General features: G+C 43.4%; 1 protein-coding gene across 2 annotated transcripts; it reads right to left on the bottom strand.

Annotated features, from left to right (window-relative positions):
• Positions 1–447: 447 nt before the first annotated feature.
• On the bottom strand, positions 448–9,392 carry LOC124866212. 2 transcript variants are annotated; one of them, XM_047361903.1, is made up of 6 exons: positions 9,199–9,392; positions 6,677–6,999; positions 6,514–6,589; positions 6,223–6,301; positions 4,841–5,024; positions 448–4,701 (listed from the first exon to the last, which is right to left on the bottom strand). In XM_047361903.1, the coding sequence occupies exons 2-6, from the start codon at positions 6,995–6,997 to the stop codon at positions 4,096–4,098; spliced, it is 1,266 nt and encodes a 421-aa protein (XP_047217859.1). In that variant the 5' UTR covers positions 6,998–6,999; positions 9,199–9,392; the 3' UTR covers positions 448–4,095. The 2 variants fall into 2 exon arrangements, with proteins under 2 accessions (XP_047217859.1, XP_047217860.1); XM_047361904.1 differs by having other exon boundaries at positions 4,841–4,931.
• Positions 9,393–17,169: the final 7,777 nt, after the last annotated feature.

Genomic DNA, 17,169 nt, shown 5'->3' with positions numbered 1-17,169 from the left:
TGATTTATGACACCACGGATTCACACGAGATACCCCCATGCCAGGCGATTCTTCTATTTCTAGGGGGTAAGTACTAATTATGATTTCGTAACCTAAACCTGCACACAAACACACAACAGTAAAGTTCGGCCTTTGCAGTAGCAGCTGGTCGGAGGATCATCCAGCCCCCCTTACTGTCAGTCAGATTAGAATCAATAGACTCACACCATACCCCTCCTTCCTCCTCTTCGGTTCAACCTCCACAACCCCACCCCACAAGCTCACACACACTTTTAAACATAGTCTCTAAATCTGCACCCCACTGAGTCAAATCTGTTTAGTGAGAGCTGCTTTTCAAAACACATCAAGTCTATCAGTGCATCATAATGAAAGAAGCCAAAAAGCAAACATGGAAAGGAAATTTTAATATTTTGTCCTAAATAATTCTGGAAAAAAAAGAGAAGGCAGTTTAACTTTAAAAAATGTGTCATTTATTAAAAGATTTCTGTCTCGTGTCATTGTTAGAGAAATAGTCAGGAGGATAATTTCAGAAAAAGATGGGGCGAAAGAAAGAAAGAGCTTTGTTAAAGAAAAAGGTACTAACTGGGAGATGTAGGAGAGACAGCAAGGGCAGACCAGTACAGCAGAGTGGGGGAAGGGACGAGTTACAGTCAGTTTGCATATAATGAGAGAAAGGCAGCTAAAATAAACAAGACATTGTTATTCCTGACTAATCAGCAGTGGACACTATAATAAAAAACATACACCCGAGAGAGTCTCCCCCCAAGAAACAGCTTAACAGATAAGTGCAATTGGTTTCTCTGTCATACTTTAACAGTAAACAAGAATGAGGTGGAAGACAACCCCCTATGGCTCTGATCCGGAGTCAGAGTCTGGATCTGTGACGGAGGGCTTGTGTGCTCATTGCTCCAAAAACATCGGCAGTAACATGATGGCTGCCAGGGGGGCTCTGTGTTTACATGTGAGGCTATTTAGAGGAGTCATCTCCCTCGGTCCAGAATTAGTGGTAGAATTACAAAAAAAAAATTATTTCAATATTTATACAATTTTGTTATACAAGTTGATCCAATCACTCTGATAAAGATAGCCCAATATTTATAGGAATGTTATGTCAATGCTTATTTTTTTTTACTAATAAAGGGATCCTGTAAAACATTGAGTACAAATATTACCTAATTTATATACATTTAGTTTTTTTTTATTTTAAGAGCTACAGCAGTTCAATTAGCTCCGCCACTAACAAGAGCCCAAAAAGGCTTTTAAAAAAAAGATACTTTCAATCATACATGACAAAATCATAGCCACTGCTGACGGTGTGCATATTCAGTTCATGAAAGGTTGAATTTTCTCAACCACAAAACAGTAATGAAAAACAGCAACAACAAAAAAAACAAGTGGTTAACAGATTTCATGTTAAAATTCAAACTAAGAAAGACAAAAAAAGACATTTTTATTTATGGTGGAAAAAAAAATCCCTGAAAATCTGTATTTTTATTTAATAATAAAAAAAAATCATTGGCAAAGAGAAACAAAAAAGGCCAGTTTTCTTAAATTTTGACAGGCTCCACAACCTGCTTCACCCTGTGACATCACTGCCCATATATGGTGGGAATGAGCATTTTTGAATATGAGACAGTTTTTAAAAAAGATACTCATCGTCCAAATTTTAGAAATCTGTTCATTTCGTGTTTTCATTCTTATCTGTCTCCTCATTAAACATTCTGAGGCAACACCTTAGAGGCGTACAGCGGAGACAGCGCCTCCTACAGTCACATTATAGGATGATGGCAGAACTACATACCTTACTAGCAATATTTTTTGTTTCCCTTTTTCTGGTATTTTACTTTGTATGTTTTATACGTTCAAAAGAATAAAGAAATCAAATAAACACTTGTTTTTGATTTTACATTACTGGTTTCTAACCCAAAACATTACCAAAACATGCACACACCATATCAGCTCGAGATGTGGGCAGTGAGGATAAACAGCAGATATGAGGATACCAGATCTGGACTTTGTTGTTTTAGTTGTCTATTACGCTGTTGGTTTTAATGCAATGATGCATCTTTAAAATGTAGACTACATGTTGGCTTTCCTTGATTGAATGTATACTGGTTTTGTGAAATGCAAACAATCAAAATCCACCGAAAGCACCAAAGATCTTTTTCAAACACATTGGCAAAAAGGCACAGTAGTCCAATAGTCTGTTCAAATTATTTCATCTGCCTCATTTTTCCCCCTTATGATAGTAGTAAAAAACTCATGAAATGTCAGAAGCATCTAATAATTAAAAAAAAATCTGTGGGCCAACTATGCCATGGCACAGCAGGCGATAATCAGCTGCCCAATAAATAAATACAAACAATAATAAATAGCTACAGTGTCTGATTTAAACGTGAATAAATTAACAGTGGTTATATGAGTGGTTGGTGTTTTTTTTGTTTGTTTTCCTCAGGCTGGTCATTATTAAAAGTCCTTCTTGACCTTGATCGCCGGTCGGTTTGCAGACCATCCTCTGGATGTGAAGCATTCAAACTTTTTGGAATACATTCGTGGGATGTTACATATTTGTTTTCCACTGTCTCAAACACACCACATATACAGCATAATAATTAGTCAGTTTTGTATTTCTCACAATGCAAGCCAGAAGATTTGTATTCACTGAATTCAATAATGACTTTTCCTCTGTTCTATCTACAATTAGCTGTAATATCAAACAGGCCTTCTTTCATAACCCAAAAATCAGTTCACTCTGTTAATTACTCTGATTAAACTCATAGCACTCCAAGTTCTCATTTTAAATACCGACATCAGACTCCCTATTTTTAGAGTTTTAAGATCAAGTTCAAGTGGTGTGAAAACAGCATTGAATATATTGATTGCTTTCATGCTTAAAAGATTATTCTGTCAGTTGTTTCCCAAAACTCATTCCAGTCGCCATCAACAGTCATTTCCTTCTATTCCTGAAATCTAAGTGTATTTTAGCTCTTTTTCCTCTTTAATTGTGTGTTTGGATTATTATGAAATCAAGAATATTATTTTATCAATAGTTTTTTATATAATTGAAACATATTAGATCCCATATTATTTAAAATAGCCAGTTTAAAGGGATAATTTTTTTTTTTAAAGGAGGTTCTGTTAAAGGTAATAAGCATTCATCATCTTACCACCAGTGGATAACTCTCTTTACATCCTGATTTAGTATAAATTCAGGATAGTTGGACCTGGACTTCTACAGCAAAACAATTCCAATCTCCAAAGCACTACAGCGGTGTATGAAAGCTCTATTTAATGAGCCTTTAATCATTTGCATTTGATGGTTATTTACACAAAAGCCGGTGATTACTTAAACAGGAAATACAGGTAGGAGGTGATGCGCCACCAATGACCTTCCCGTGTGAAACACGTACTGAAAACTGAACAAGTGAAGCGTTTTTCTTATCTAACAGGAAACTAAAGCAGTCTCAAAATAAATTGATGTTCAGGTTAACGTCTTTGATATTATGGATTTTTGAATATCACATAGGTATTCTCACCAGAAACACTTTACGTGTTCTGTTCTCAGTATGCGTCTTAGAGGAAGACCATGTGTGACACGCTGCCTCCAAGCTCCATTTGCTATGTAAACAGTCATTGTTTTTTGTGTAAATACCAACCCAATGCCACAGTGACAACAGTTTAAATGTCTATAAGGTAGTGTTGGAATAAACTGCTGTAAAGCATAAGTCTAAGACTAACAATGAGCTTCAGCCTCCAGGACCAACTATTCTAGATTTATACTAAATGAAAATAACCAGGGAAGATTTTAACTGCTTCTAATGCTCTAACTTCGCTTTGAAATTTTCCTTTTCCATAAAAATTCATCCTTTATATTGTTATCCTCATAGCATAATTGCCTCAGTCATATAGCGGCAGAAATGACTGAGGCAATTATGCTATGAGGCTAACAAAATCCATCTCCACAAACAGCAATTCTCCTCCTTTTGAAATGCATACATAAACACCATTTGCTTTCCTTTCTTTGCGTTGCAGCCGCTATTAGCCTTAGGTGGAATAAGGGGAGCAAGGCTGCTGGCTCTTTGCTCTTTTGGTGTGTCAGGTCTCCACAGTGGAGGGGCATACCCTGGCCAGAGGCTTCAGTGAGACAAGTGCAGGCTGGTTTTGACCTTGACATGTCCCCGTGGTCTCTGTTTCACCTTGTTGTTTGGCAGCAATGAGCTGGCTTTGGCACTGCGTTGGCTTCTTCTGATTTTTGGGGATCTTAGAGGGCGTGGTGGACGAGATGGAGCTGTCTTGCATAGCTGGACTGCCCCTGCGGCCTACTGTGAGAATGGTTTCGTTGATACCTTCCATTTTTGTGACCTCGTGTGAGAGACAAGCATTTCGGGGAGATGAAATGGGAGCAAGATGCACCCATGTCAGCCTGGGCTCGGAGCACTGGGCCACTTTGTACTTAGAACGCTCATCCAGCGCCTCGCCCTCGCTGTCATTTCCCTTTGCGCTATCGTTTAGCTGGCTGTTGCAGACCATGTCTGGTGAATACGGGTTTGTGTCAGAAGCCAGCAGTGGAGAAGAGGTAGACTGATCCCTTTCGTCTTGATTGTGCTTCTCCCTCCTCTCCTCTCCACTGGTACGACAGCACTTGATAGGTATGGGGGAGGGCATGGGGGAGTCTGTATCTGTCCAGCTGAGTCTGCGCTTCTGGAAAATGAACAGGAGAGCAAGCAAATGAATATTAGCTCTCAGAGGTGCACCCGGTGGAAGGTGAGAGGCTGTATTTATGCAAGCAGGCTGATGTAGGCTGATGGACAGCAGGCTGATGAAATGCGTGCATTCTCACCTTGACAGGAATATGCAGCTGATCCCGATGTTTGTGTGGCGGAGTGGAGCTGCAAGTGTCCTGGAGGGAGTGAGTGGGGGATGCGGCAACACTGGAGGATGAAGACACAGGTTGAGTGGAGATATGGGGAAACCAGAGCTTTAACATCACCTCCACCTGGAGCAATGTATTCAGGTACTTCTCCCTAAAATATGGAGAGAAAACATTGGGAAAATCATCACCAAGCATTTGGTGTTTGCCTGTGCTGTTAGATGGATGCTGTACTTTCATCTCAGTGCTTAGATGAACATGCAACAGACTGAGAGACATTGTGCAACAAGATGTCTCCATCTGTCGGATATAGGGCCTTGAACTGAAAAGTAGTAATGTCTGTTAAATCTGACACATTTTGACACATTACAGCCAAAAACTTTTATGTATTTTACTGGGATTTTATAAGATACACCAACACAATGTATTACATAATTGTAAAGGTTCAAGCAAAGGGATACATGGTTTACAAAGTTTTGTTATGAATAAAAATTTGAATAGTGGGGCATGCATTTGCACTCAGCCCCTCTAAATATCTCTCTTGGCTTTGCTTATAGAGAGACTGAAGGTTTTGCCCAATCCTCTTTGCAAAATAGCTCAAGCCCAGGCAGTTGGGAAGGTAAACATCTTGGAACAGCCAGTTGTACTTACTTCTGACTGGGCCATTCAAATAAACGAATATGCTTTGATCTAAACCAGTCCATTGTAGCTGTGGCTGTATGTTTAGGGTTGTTGTCCTGCTGTAAGGTGAATTTCAGTCCCGGTCTTACATTCTCTGCAGCCTTGAACATTACTTTTTCCAGGATTGTCCTGTATTTGTTGTACACCAATGCCTTGACAGTGGCAGGAGTGGTAAGGAGAGCAAGCAACCAACATTCTCCAAGAGACCTCTAAAGCCTTCACAGAACAGCTGGATTTTTTTTAAATGTTTTTTTGTGGCACTAGTGGCCTTTATTTTTCATTTTTTGATAGTAAGCAGACAGAAAATGGTGGAAAGAGTGGGGGATACGGGTGTGCAGAAAAGGTCGATGGGGCCAGGATTAAATATGTAGGGGTTTAAGCCTGCGACCCATGACAGCCTGTATCAAGGCTGTCATGGGTCGCAGGCTTAAACCCCTACACCACCAGCGCTGATCCCAGAACAGCTGGATTTATACTGAGATTACATTACACACAGCTGGACTTTCTTTAATAACTAAAATATTTTTGAAGTGCTCCGATTTTCTATTTCCATGGTCCTATAAAATACACTGAAGTTTGTGGTTGCAAAGTGAAAAATCTCAAGGTCTGTGAATACTTTTTACTGTGAATACTTAAGTGTGGACAGGCAGACAATGTGGATGACTACTTACCCACAGTCTGGTCTCTGCAAAACCCCAACAATCCTCTGGATGCGATCCATGGCGACGCTTTGCTGAAAACTGCTTAAGCCTGCCAATGAAATACATAATCCACCCATCAGCATTTACACTGAATGGACACGTGAACACATGGAGTCGCTGCCTCAGACACCCCTTTCACTCAAGCAAGGCGGTTGTCTCATGCTTGTTGCACTTTGTGCTGTATCAATACAGACACCTATCTACATATTTCACCACAAGTCTGCACATGTTTGCAGGAAGCAGTGATTTAGGAATGCTTACCCTGGTCAAATCGACCACTCTTCAGTCCATTCAGCAACTCGAGGAGCGGCCTGACAAAACCCTGCAGGTCAGCACACTGACAGAGAATAAGACAGATTACAGTCTCAGAAGAGGTCCCCTCTGTACAAACACTGTGATATGATCCCTCTCCATTTCTCCTTACCTTCTGAGCAAACAGCAGATCTCCCTGTGATTTCGATCTCTGGCTCGCATGGTTTGCGTCAATCAGGCCAAACTTTGATCCTTTGCAGTCATTCTGCGACCTGTATGTCTCTTCCTTCTTGCACGCCCATTGTGACCTGGGGCTCCTCGATTCCAGGTCCTTTTTGGACACAAAGTCACTAATGATGACGGAGGAAGGTCTGTCCGTCAAAAAGACGTCCGTGTCGTCCTCAGTCTGTTCCGAGTCGCTGAGCGCGAGGCTGTCGCTGGAGCTCAGGGAATCAAAGGAGGGCTGGGTGGATGTGCTTCCTTGAGACTGCATCACTTTCAGGAAATAGTAGAAGAGGATTTGGATTATTACAAGGGAGATTTAGCTTTTAGGAGAGACAAAAATAAACAACAAACTTAATGAAATGTGGACTAAATTCAAAGGACAAACATGCTTTCTATTTTGGCAGTGCTCCATTTTCCCCATCTCTCTTCCTAAATATACAACTCCCACAACTCAAAATGGTGGGTATACCAGTGTCCTAGTTTAACATGGTGCAGAGTGGGGCTGGGGGTATATGCAGGAGGCACACAATGGTGGTACATGTCTGGCTCCCATTGAGGAGACTGGAGGAGGACAGGAAATGTGAGGGGGGGGGATGGGAGCTTGTGGAGTGCTGAAATCAGAATAGGCACACTCTCACTCCACCACAGCCTCCGGTTGCTCTCCGAAGCCCCTCCTCTCTTCAGTCTCGTGCTTTCTCTACCCCACACACACCCACCTCCCTCCCCAGTAGGATTAGACACACACAAACCACCTTCTTTCCTCTCTGGCTGCATTTCTGCATGCCACGCTGCTCTCATCCCATCCTATTCGTTATGCACACAGCTACTATGTTTCTGCTCATATTTTTCATTCTCTCTGGCTACTGACACACCCTTCTCTTGTAGTCTGTGTGATCTGTGAGTGTCCTCTAGTCTCTGATCCCACCAGCACATTTGGGGAAATATGAATGTACTTCATAGATAAACAGCCCAGCTCTTATCAGAGACTGATATAGATTTTTGCACCCTCAAGGGCTAGGAGAGGAATAAAAAACGCAGTATTGTCTATTTCAGTTTAAAAAAAAATATTTTCAACCAAATGGGCATTTTTAGATTAATATTAAAATGTTTTGCCTAAAACATCAAACTAATTATTAAAATAATGAATAATTTGGCTGTGCCTTTCCTGATTTGACTAAGCAGAGACAGCCCGAGGCAAACTAAGCTGCTACTTAGGGCCCCTCAGGGCCAAGAGGGGGCCCCCTAAGAACAGCTTCCTGTTCACATAGAATATACATACAAAAACTTAAACTTTATGGTTATATTTATCAAGAACAAACCTATTTCACTTGTGATTCATGAATAGGAAAATTGAAAAGAAAAGAAATTCTACATAATTTTAAAATGTAATTCATTTAGGATTTTCAGCCACTGACAAACGTACTGTAATCCTGCAGATAAAAAAATATATACTTAGTTAGACAGCTATGTTAACAGTCAATATAGATAAGTTAACAATTATATTGATCTGAATTCAAACAAATTCAAATTCTAAAAAATGATTTAGTTATGATTTATAGGAACAAACTAAGCAGCTGTAAACATATAGAGAAAGCTGTTTGATAATAGTTCATATAAAATAAACAGTCAAGGATTTATAAAGAGCAAATAAAAAATAAATTCTACAAGGAAACTGTCTAAAGTATTAATTGTAATCATACAGAGGATAAATACAGAAGAAAATATTCAGTATGGTACCAATTTTAACAGTCATAAAGGTTTTTGAAAAGCGTGATAAAACAATTATTCCTAAAAGCATTTTATTTGGGTATGATTTACAAGTTCTGACAAAAGAACTACTGGTAAGCACGCATAGAAAAATTATTCAGTTTCACAGCTATTTCAGCAGTCATATTAACTTAAATAATAATGTTAATAGTTTAATGATTTCTGTTGCTTTTTACTGTACTTCAGTCACATTTTATGCATACTGAATCTGCAAACTAACCAGTAACGACGGTTAGCAATAAACCCAGTTTTCACATGTTTTTACCACGCATTTCATAGATTAAGTCAATTCAAATGAGAATTCTACCAAGGTTCTAAACACAATACTGGACCGGCTCTGTGGCGAAGCCAGTGCGGTACGGATGGAGATGCGGTGGGATGGTGCATGCGGGCTCAGGTACAGAGACAGGTGATGGCTGCCCGTCTCTGTGTGTGTGTGTGTGTGTGTGTGTGTGTGTCTGTGCGAGTAATCACGCCCACTACAACATACCAACACTGCACATTTTATCACCAAGTTGTACTATTTTTGAAAGCTGCATCGGCTTTTTGACAAGATTAGCTACAGAGACTCACGTTGGGGATGGGGACGGTCATTGTTTTAACAGCATAAACAGGATATTGCTGGGCAGGAAATTCCGTTAGGCTAGTCTACCAACTTCAGGAAACGCCAACAACAGAGGATGAAAGCGGTTAAATACTTACCGCCAGTAATGTGAGATAGTAAAAAGAGCCTCGGTGGAAAAAAAACATGAAATATCGCCTCTGCTTTGGGTTCGGTAGATTCGTCAGTACACGGTCCGGGGCAGGAGCAGCATCGGCGAGTCTATCCTTCGGTTACGCGCACACACACACACACCGCCCGGCTGCTCATCGATCTCTGTCTCAACTAGCTGATTCTCTTGGCAGTTTACTAGCGTCAACGTGTGCGGAGATCCACGTGCCTACACCATTCTCTCTTTCTATTGGCTCACACACCGATTGGAGGCGCACGCCATTGGCTGAGCCGGTCAGCCAGTGAGTGGTTTACCGAGAGTTGATTGGACGTAGGTTCTGACCCTTATTACTGACACGCCCCACTCATGTGTCTCCGGTGTGTTTGGTGTCAGAGTGTTGCTGCTGCTGCTGCTGCTGCTGCTGCTGCTCTACTACAGCAAGCAGTTGTAAACACGCAGCGCCGGAGCCAGAGGAGCGCATTGTGGCCTGAAAGGACTCCGCCCATCACAGCAAATACAGAAACACAGGCACATTGGAAGAACAACAGGCCGTATGCAACTAGACTCATAGATCCTCGGTGTAATTTACGAATAGATTTACATATAAACTGATTTTTTGTCTTCTTTAATCTGTGGAAGCTATTTTAAGACCCATCCCACCGAGGCACAATATGTCCAGGAAATGCAGTCTGGAAAAGCATGGGATTTAAGGATTTTCCATTTCTGCGTGTACATGAAAAATTAAAAATATTTGTATTTCCAGACTTCCAGTTCTTAAAGATTGGAAAGATTGCATCCATCCATCCATCCATCTTCCTTACAGCACGTGGTTTTAGCACCATGTAAATATCTGCCATAAATACATGGTGATCTATTTATATTTCCAACAAGTACCCAAAAGATGAATGATGATTCTGGAAATTAAATTTTATAAAATAATTTGTTTTTGACATTTAATAAATGTGTTAGAACCCTCAAGATCTCTATTTGTTAATTTACCTACAGTATTTACATCAAACAACAGCTCCATAACAGTAAAATCTCAAGCTGACACAGGTTTCTTGAACAGATTGAGCCTTTCTGTGATACTTAAACATAGTAATTATAATCTTGTGAAGAGAAGAGAGCACAATCCGTCTCTAGGCAACTTCAATAACACCCTTGTTTGATTTCAGGCAGGATTCAATTTGCACAGCCTGTGTGTGCACACTCAAAAAACCATACTCTTAGGCAAGACTTTAAGAGTTGTTCGAGAGCATTGTAAACATGTGTCTGTTGTGGGCTTGAGTCTGATGAGTCTTACACTCATTATGTTGGATTTTTTTCTGAGAACAAACCAGAATTTTGCATTTATGAACTTTTCTGATTTCTGATAACTGAGATCACTGATGTTGTTTTTTAAAAGTAGTATTCTTTATTTATTATATAGCGCTTAATAAATTATTCTAATATTCCTGATCCTGGATCTTTTACCGTGTGTTGTTGCTGTTGGTATCTATAGGATCCCACATGTAATCACTCTTCAAGGTTATCCCTGAGTGGCGATATTGTATCGACCCCCCTAGCTATTAGCTCACAACAGGGTGAACTTGGTGACCACCTTTACATACAGGCATTGCACCAGGATGCATAGCTTGCTTACACACACACACACACACACACACACACACACACACACACACACACACACACACACACACATATATACCGACACATATCCTCTCTTCTGATGATCTAATGCATTTGTAGCTTCTCACCTCATAATACCTAAATAATGCATCAGTAATTTTCAATGCTTTTAAGTGGATTTTCCTACGTGCTGCTCCTCATGTTGCAGTCAGAGGATTAGGAGCCCACCCCGCCCCCAACGAACTTGCCGACCCCCCCTCCAGGCATATACATACCAGTGCATATCCTTGTTTGATTTGCTATACATTTGGCTTAGATTCCAACCATATGCACAGCCCATCCTGCCTCCTGTGATCATGAAAGCATGTCATAGTTTAACCTTTGGCTGCAGAAACCAAAAGAAGGGGAACTTAGTTGAATGTATGGAAAAGGCATTAGGTTTGGAGAGCTTACCATCCCCCTCCTCTCACTGTCAGAATTCCCCTGCAAATCATGAACCGACTGAACCTACTTTGAGTGCATGCGCCACCCCCATCATTTTTATCCTTCCACTTCCCTTCCCACTAATTCCCATCCACCACCTTTTTAAGTTTTTTTCTCTTTCTATGTGTAATTTTCTTTTTTCTTATATCATCTATCATCTATACAAGCTTAAAAATCCAATAAGGGTGGTTGTGTCAAGCCTAAACGTATGGATGTGGCATTTGTCAGCAGGTTGGATCACAGTAAAGCACAATACAGACCCACCTTAATCAGATGAACAAATGAAAAAACACCTGTTCCAATGATGCAAATAATTTGTAGTTTCCACATAACAGTTCAGACAAGGTAGATTAATCTAATGTTGACATGATATCTGTAGTTTACCTGGAAGACAGCTACCTTGATGTTTTCTCCACACTGACAAGTACTAAGAGCTCAGGTACTGAAGGAATGTTGAAGGTCAAATGAACAAGCACCTGTGGTTAAGAGCAGACAACAACAGTGGAAATCTTATCTCCCATGCGAAGATGCAAGCACAACGTAATGACTAAGCTTTAAGCAAGGACCCCTCTTTATCCTTACCACTCTTTTTTTCCCATGATTCAGAGGCAAACATGTAACTTTTAATGACAGCACGGAAAAAGCCATTTACTACAGTTTTATTTTCCCCACTCTGCACCTGCAGACTGCTTTTTATTCTTCTCGATCCTCCTTTAAATTTAAGGAAATTTTGAATAAAGATTCAAAATTGTCAATGTTATTTCTCAGAAAAGAAGAGGGCATTGCATGTTTCAGATTCTAGTTTTACTTGCAATTGTATGTCCCTGGTTTTGGAGAAGAAAAAACGGTTTATTTTTGTAACTGTTCCCCTGTTTCATAGTTTTACATCTGCATCCTAAGTGCCTTGCAAACGTATTCATGCCTCAAAAACATTTTCCACATTTTGTTCTGTTACAACCACAAGGTCATTTGGGGTACCAGCTTTGCACATCTAGAAGCTGAGCATTTTGCCTTTTCTTTTTTGCAAAATACCTCATTCTCTGTCAAATTGAATAATCATTAACTTTAACTTGTCACAAGTTATAAATTATATATAGGTCTAGACTTTGACTGGAACATTCTAATACGTACATAGGCTTAATCTACACCATCCTTTTGCAGCTCTGGCTGTATGTTGGTGGTTGCTGTCCTGCTGGAAAATGAAGATGCGCCCCAGTCTAAAATTTGCAGCCTCTAACAGATTTCTAGCTCCACCTATGTCTCAGTCAACTCTGACTAGTTTTCCTGCTAAGGAAAACTGTCCCCACAACACAATGTTCCGAGATGGTGTGCTCAAGGTGTTAGTTTTCCACCACCCATAGCACTTTGCATATAGACCAAAAGTTAAATATTTGTTTCATTTGACCAGAACACCTTCTTCTACGTTTGCTGTGTCTAACACATGTAATAATACTGTCGAATTTGAGTTTGCTTTGGTCCAGTTGCTGTGTTCTGGTTCCTCTGCTTAAATAAAACTTTAGTTTTTTAATAAATTTTCGACTTTGTTGTTGTTAGTGTTTATTTGGGTTTTAGTTACAGTCGGCTTTCTCATGTTTATGACCCCCACGCCCACCCAACCATAAAAGCAAGTTTGTTGCATTCTGCTGTGCATTCGTGACTCCTGGTCCTCCCAAGCTTCTCTCTGTGTTTTTAGTTCTCTGTAAGCTCTGGACATTATTTCCATTAAACACAGCACCATTCAACCTTTGACTGACTCAATCTTTGCTGCTTTTGGGTCCAATACTGACAAAACACTTGGCACTAAATGGCTTATGCAAACATGATTTTTATGGCATTCTTTCAACAATGGATTTGTAGATTTGTGGAGCGCATAAATATTAGTTGTTCTATCAACTGCCTATCCCACCAGAGCTGTAGAAATCTGGAGCTCCTCCAGAGACAATGGGCTTCTTGGCTGCTCTCTGGCCAATGCTCTGGGTGGATAACCATATCTTTGTGAGTTTACAATTGCTCCATATTTGGAGGTTGAAGTGAACTTATGTCCCAGGCCAACCATGCCACATTGGGCTGGGATTAACACGACAACACCTGACCATTAAATGATTTGGCGAATGATTCCTGATTAGGTGGTGCCCTGATGTGTTAGCCTTATTTAGAATTTTATACTCGTACTTGTACTCGTACTCGTCGTTTTCCGCTTATCCTGGACAGGGTCACGGGGACAGCAAACTCAGCAGAGACACCCAGACGTCCTTCTCCCCAGACACCTCCTCCAGCTCCTCCGGGGGGTGCCCAAGGCGTTCCCAGGCCAGCCAAGAGACATAGTCCCTCCAGCGTGTCCTGGGCCCTGTCCTGGGCCTCCTCCCAGTGGGACGTGCCTGGAACACCTCCTGAGGAAGGCGTCCAGGAGGCAGCCGGTATAGATGCCCGAGCCACCTCAACTGGCTCCTCTCGATGTGGAGGAGCAGCGGCTCTACTCCGAGCCCCTCCCGGATGGCTGAGCTCCTCACCCTGTCTCTAAGGGAGTGCCCGGCCACCCTACAGAGGAAGCTCATTTCAGCCGCTTGTATCTGGGATCTCGTTCTTTCGGTCATGATCCAAAGTTCATGGCCATAGGTGAGGGTAGGAACATAGATTGACCGGTAAATCGAGAGCTTCGCTTTTCGACTCAGTTCTCTCTTCACCACAACTGACCGGCACAGCGCCCCCATTACTGCGGCAGCCACACCGATCCGTCTGTCGATTTCCCGCTCCATTCTTCCCTCACTCGTGAACAAGACCCCGAGATACTTGAACTCCTCCACTTGAGGCAGGAACTCCCCTCCAACCTGAAGAGGACAAGCCACCCTTTTCCGGTCAAGTACCATGGCCTCTGACTTGGAGGAGCTGATCCTTATCCCAGCCGCTTCACACTCGGCTGCAAACCGTCCCAGCGCATGCTGTAAGTCTTGGCTAGAGGGGGCCAGCAGGACCACGTCATCTGCAAAAAGAAGAGAGGAAATCCACTGGTCCCCAAACCAGACCCCCTCCGGCCCTTGGCTGCGTCTAGAAATCCTGTCCATAAAAGTTATGAACAGGACCGGTGACAAAGGGCAGCCCTGCCAGAGTCCAGCATGCACCGGGAACAGGTCCGACTTAGTGCCGGCAATGTGGACCAAACTCCTGCTCCGCTCGTACAGGGACCGGATGGCCCCTAATAAAGGGCCCCTGATTCCATACTCCTGGAGCACCCCCCACAGGGCATCATGAGGGACACAGTCGAATGCTTTCTCCAGGGCCACAAAACACATGTGGACCTTTTGGGCAAACTCCCATGAACCCTCGAGTACCCTGTAGAGGGTATAGAGCTGGTTCAGTGTTCCACAGCCAGGACGAAAACCACACTGCTCCTCTTGAAGCCGAGGTTCGACTATCCGCCGGTCCCCAGCCTCTGTTTCCACCAGGGAATGCGTGATGGCAGGATTGAGGAGATCCTCGAAGTACTCCTTCCACCGCCCGATAATGTCCTCAGTCGAGGTCAGCAGCCACCCACCCCCACTATAAACAGTGTTGGCGAAGCACTGCTTCCCCCTCCTGAGGCGCCGGACGGTTTACCAACCAGTAGTCCTTCTCCATGGCCTCACCGAACTCCTCCCAGGCCCGAGTTTTTGCCTCTGCCACAGCCCGGGCCGCGGCACGCTTGGCCTCACGGTACCCGTCAGCCGCCTCAGGAGTCCCACAAGCCAGCCACAGCTGATAGGACTCCTTTTTCAGCTTGACAGCATCTCTTACTGCCGGTGTCCACCACCGGGTTCTGGGATTGCCGTCGCGACAGGCACTGCGGACTTTACGCCTGCAGCTACGGGCAGCAGCATCGACAATAGATGCGGAGAACATGGTCAACTCTCAGACTCTATGTCTCCAACATCCCCCAGAATCTGGTCAAAGCTCTCCTGGAGGTGGGAGTTGAATACATCCCTGGCCAAGGGCTCCGCCAGACGTTCCCAGCAGACCCTCACTATGCGCTTGGGCCTGCCAAGTCTGTCCGGCTTTCTCCTCCTCCAGCGGACCCAACTCACCACCAGGTGGTGATCAGTGGACAGCTCAGCCCCTTTCTTCACCCGAGTGCCCAAAACATGCGGTCTGATGATACGACAACAAAGTCAATCATTGACCTCCTGCCTAGGGTGTCCTGGTGCCAAGTGCACTGATGGCCACCCTTATGTTTGAACATGGTGTTCATTATGGACAATCCGTGACTAGCAAAGAAGTCCAATAACAAAGCACCACTCGGATTCAGATCAGGGAGGCCTTTCCTCCCAATCACGCCTCTCCAGGTGTCACTGTCATTTCCCATGTGGGAGTTGAAGTCCTCCAGCAGAGTCCGGGAGGGGCACCAAGAAGGCCGGGTACTCCGCACTACCGCTCGGCCCGTAGGCCGAAATGGCAGTCATAGACCTGTCCCCAACCCGAAGGCGCAGGGATGTGACCCTGTCACCCACTGGGGTAAACCCCAACACGAGACGGCTGAGCTGGGGGGCTACAAGCAAACCCGCCCCAGCCCGCCGCCTCTCCTTGTGGGCCACTCCAGAGTAGAAGAGAGTCCAGCCCCTCTCGAGGAGATGGGTTCCAGAACCCACGCTGTGCGTGGAGGTTAGCTCGACTATTTCTAGTCGATATCTCTCGACCTCCTGCACAAGCTCAGGCTCCTTCCCCCCCAGTGAGGTGACATTCCACGTCCCTAGAGCCAGCCTAAGCATCCGGGGATTGGGCCGCTGAGGTTTTCACCTTCGTCGGCCACCCAATCCTCATTGCACCGGTCCCTCACGGTTCCCCCTGCAGGTGGTGGGCCCACTGGGGGATGGCCTCGCGTCTCTCGTTTGGGCTTGGCCGGGTCCCGTGAGGAGTAACCCGGCCACCAGGCGCTCTCCGGCGAGTCCTGACCCCAGACCTGGCTCCAGGGTGGGACTCCGGCTCCGCCGTACCGGACGACGTCACGTGCCTCGATGTACTAGTTCTCATGAAAGATTCTTGAACCGCTCTTCGTCTGACCCGTCACCTAGAGCCTCTTTGCCATGGGAGACCCTACCAGGGGCATTTAAGCCCCAGACAACATAACCTCTAGGATCATTCGAGCACTTAATCCTCTCCACCACGTTAAGGTGCCGGTGCAAGGAGGGGTAAAAAAAAAAAACACCAAAAAAAACAATATTTTAGCATTATTAGTAATTCTGTTAATGATTAATCATCAGTGTTTATTAATATTTGTTTATTAATATATTAAGCTGATGACTCTAGCCCCATTCCACTCCTTGTGAAGCTTCCCCAAATTCTTAAATTGATTTTGTTTGAAAATCCTCTCAAGGCTGCGGTTATCCCTGTTGGTGGTGTACCCTACCATACTTTTTTCTTTCACTCAGCTTTTTATGAATATGCTTGAATACATCAGAATCAGAATCAGAATCAGAAAAGCTTTATTGCCAAGTACGTTTTTGGACATACAAGGAATTTGTTTTGGCGTAGTCGGTGCAATACAATACAAATTAAACAGTATAAACATATCTACAATATAATATAAATATATGTGCACAGTTTTAAGTGAGTGAGAGTAAGTATAGAGCAGTATAAGATGCAAGAGCAATACAACAATGCAGGTGATCATTGTGCAAGTATGGCAGTGCAAGTAAAGCAGGAGTCCATGCTGAACGTTAATGTAACGCATAGAGTTACAGGTTACAAGTGTCCTGTCAGCAAAAACAGGGGGGGTGTGGGGGAAAGGGAGAGTGTCATGGTGGTTTCCGGGCTTTGTTAACCAGGCTGGTGGCAGATGGGAAAAAACTGTTCTTGTGGCGTTAGGTTTTGGTCCGGA

Source organism: Girardinichthys multiradiatus, chromosome 3 (assembly GCF_021462225.1).
Source record: "Girardinichthys multiradiatus isolate DD_20200921_A chromosome 3, DD_fGirMul_XY1, whole genome shotgun sequence".
Classification (NCBI taxonomy): Eukaryota; Metazoa; Chordata; class Actinopteri; order Cyprinodontiformes; family Goodeidae; genus Girardinichthys; species Girardinichthys multiradiatus.
This window is presented reverse-complemented; position numbering and strand designations above follow the sequence as displayed.

Bases quoted from the DNA above. Each gene is read 5' to 3' on its own strand.
- LOC124866212 (XM_047361903.1), bottom strand. From the start codon at position 6,997: ATGCAGTCTCAAGGAAGCACATCCACCCAGCCCTCCTTTGATTCCCTG. The intron at 6,590-6,676 runs GTAAGGAGAAAT...ATTCTCTGTCAG, and splicing joins ATCTGCTGTTTGCTCAGAAG to TGTGCTGACCTGCAGGGTTT. The intron at 5,025-6,222 runs GTAAGTAGTCAT...TCCATATTTTAG, and splicing joins TTGCAGAGACCAGACTGTGG to GGAGAAGTACCTGAATACAT.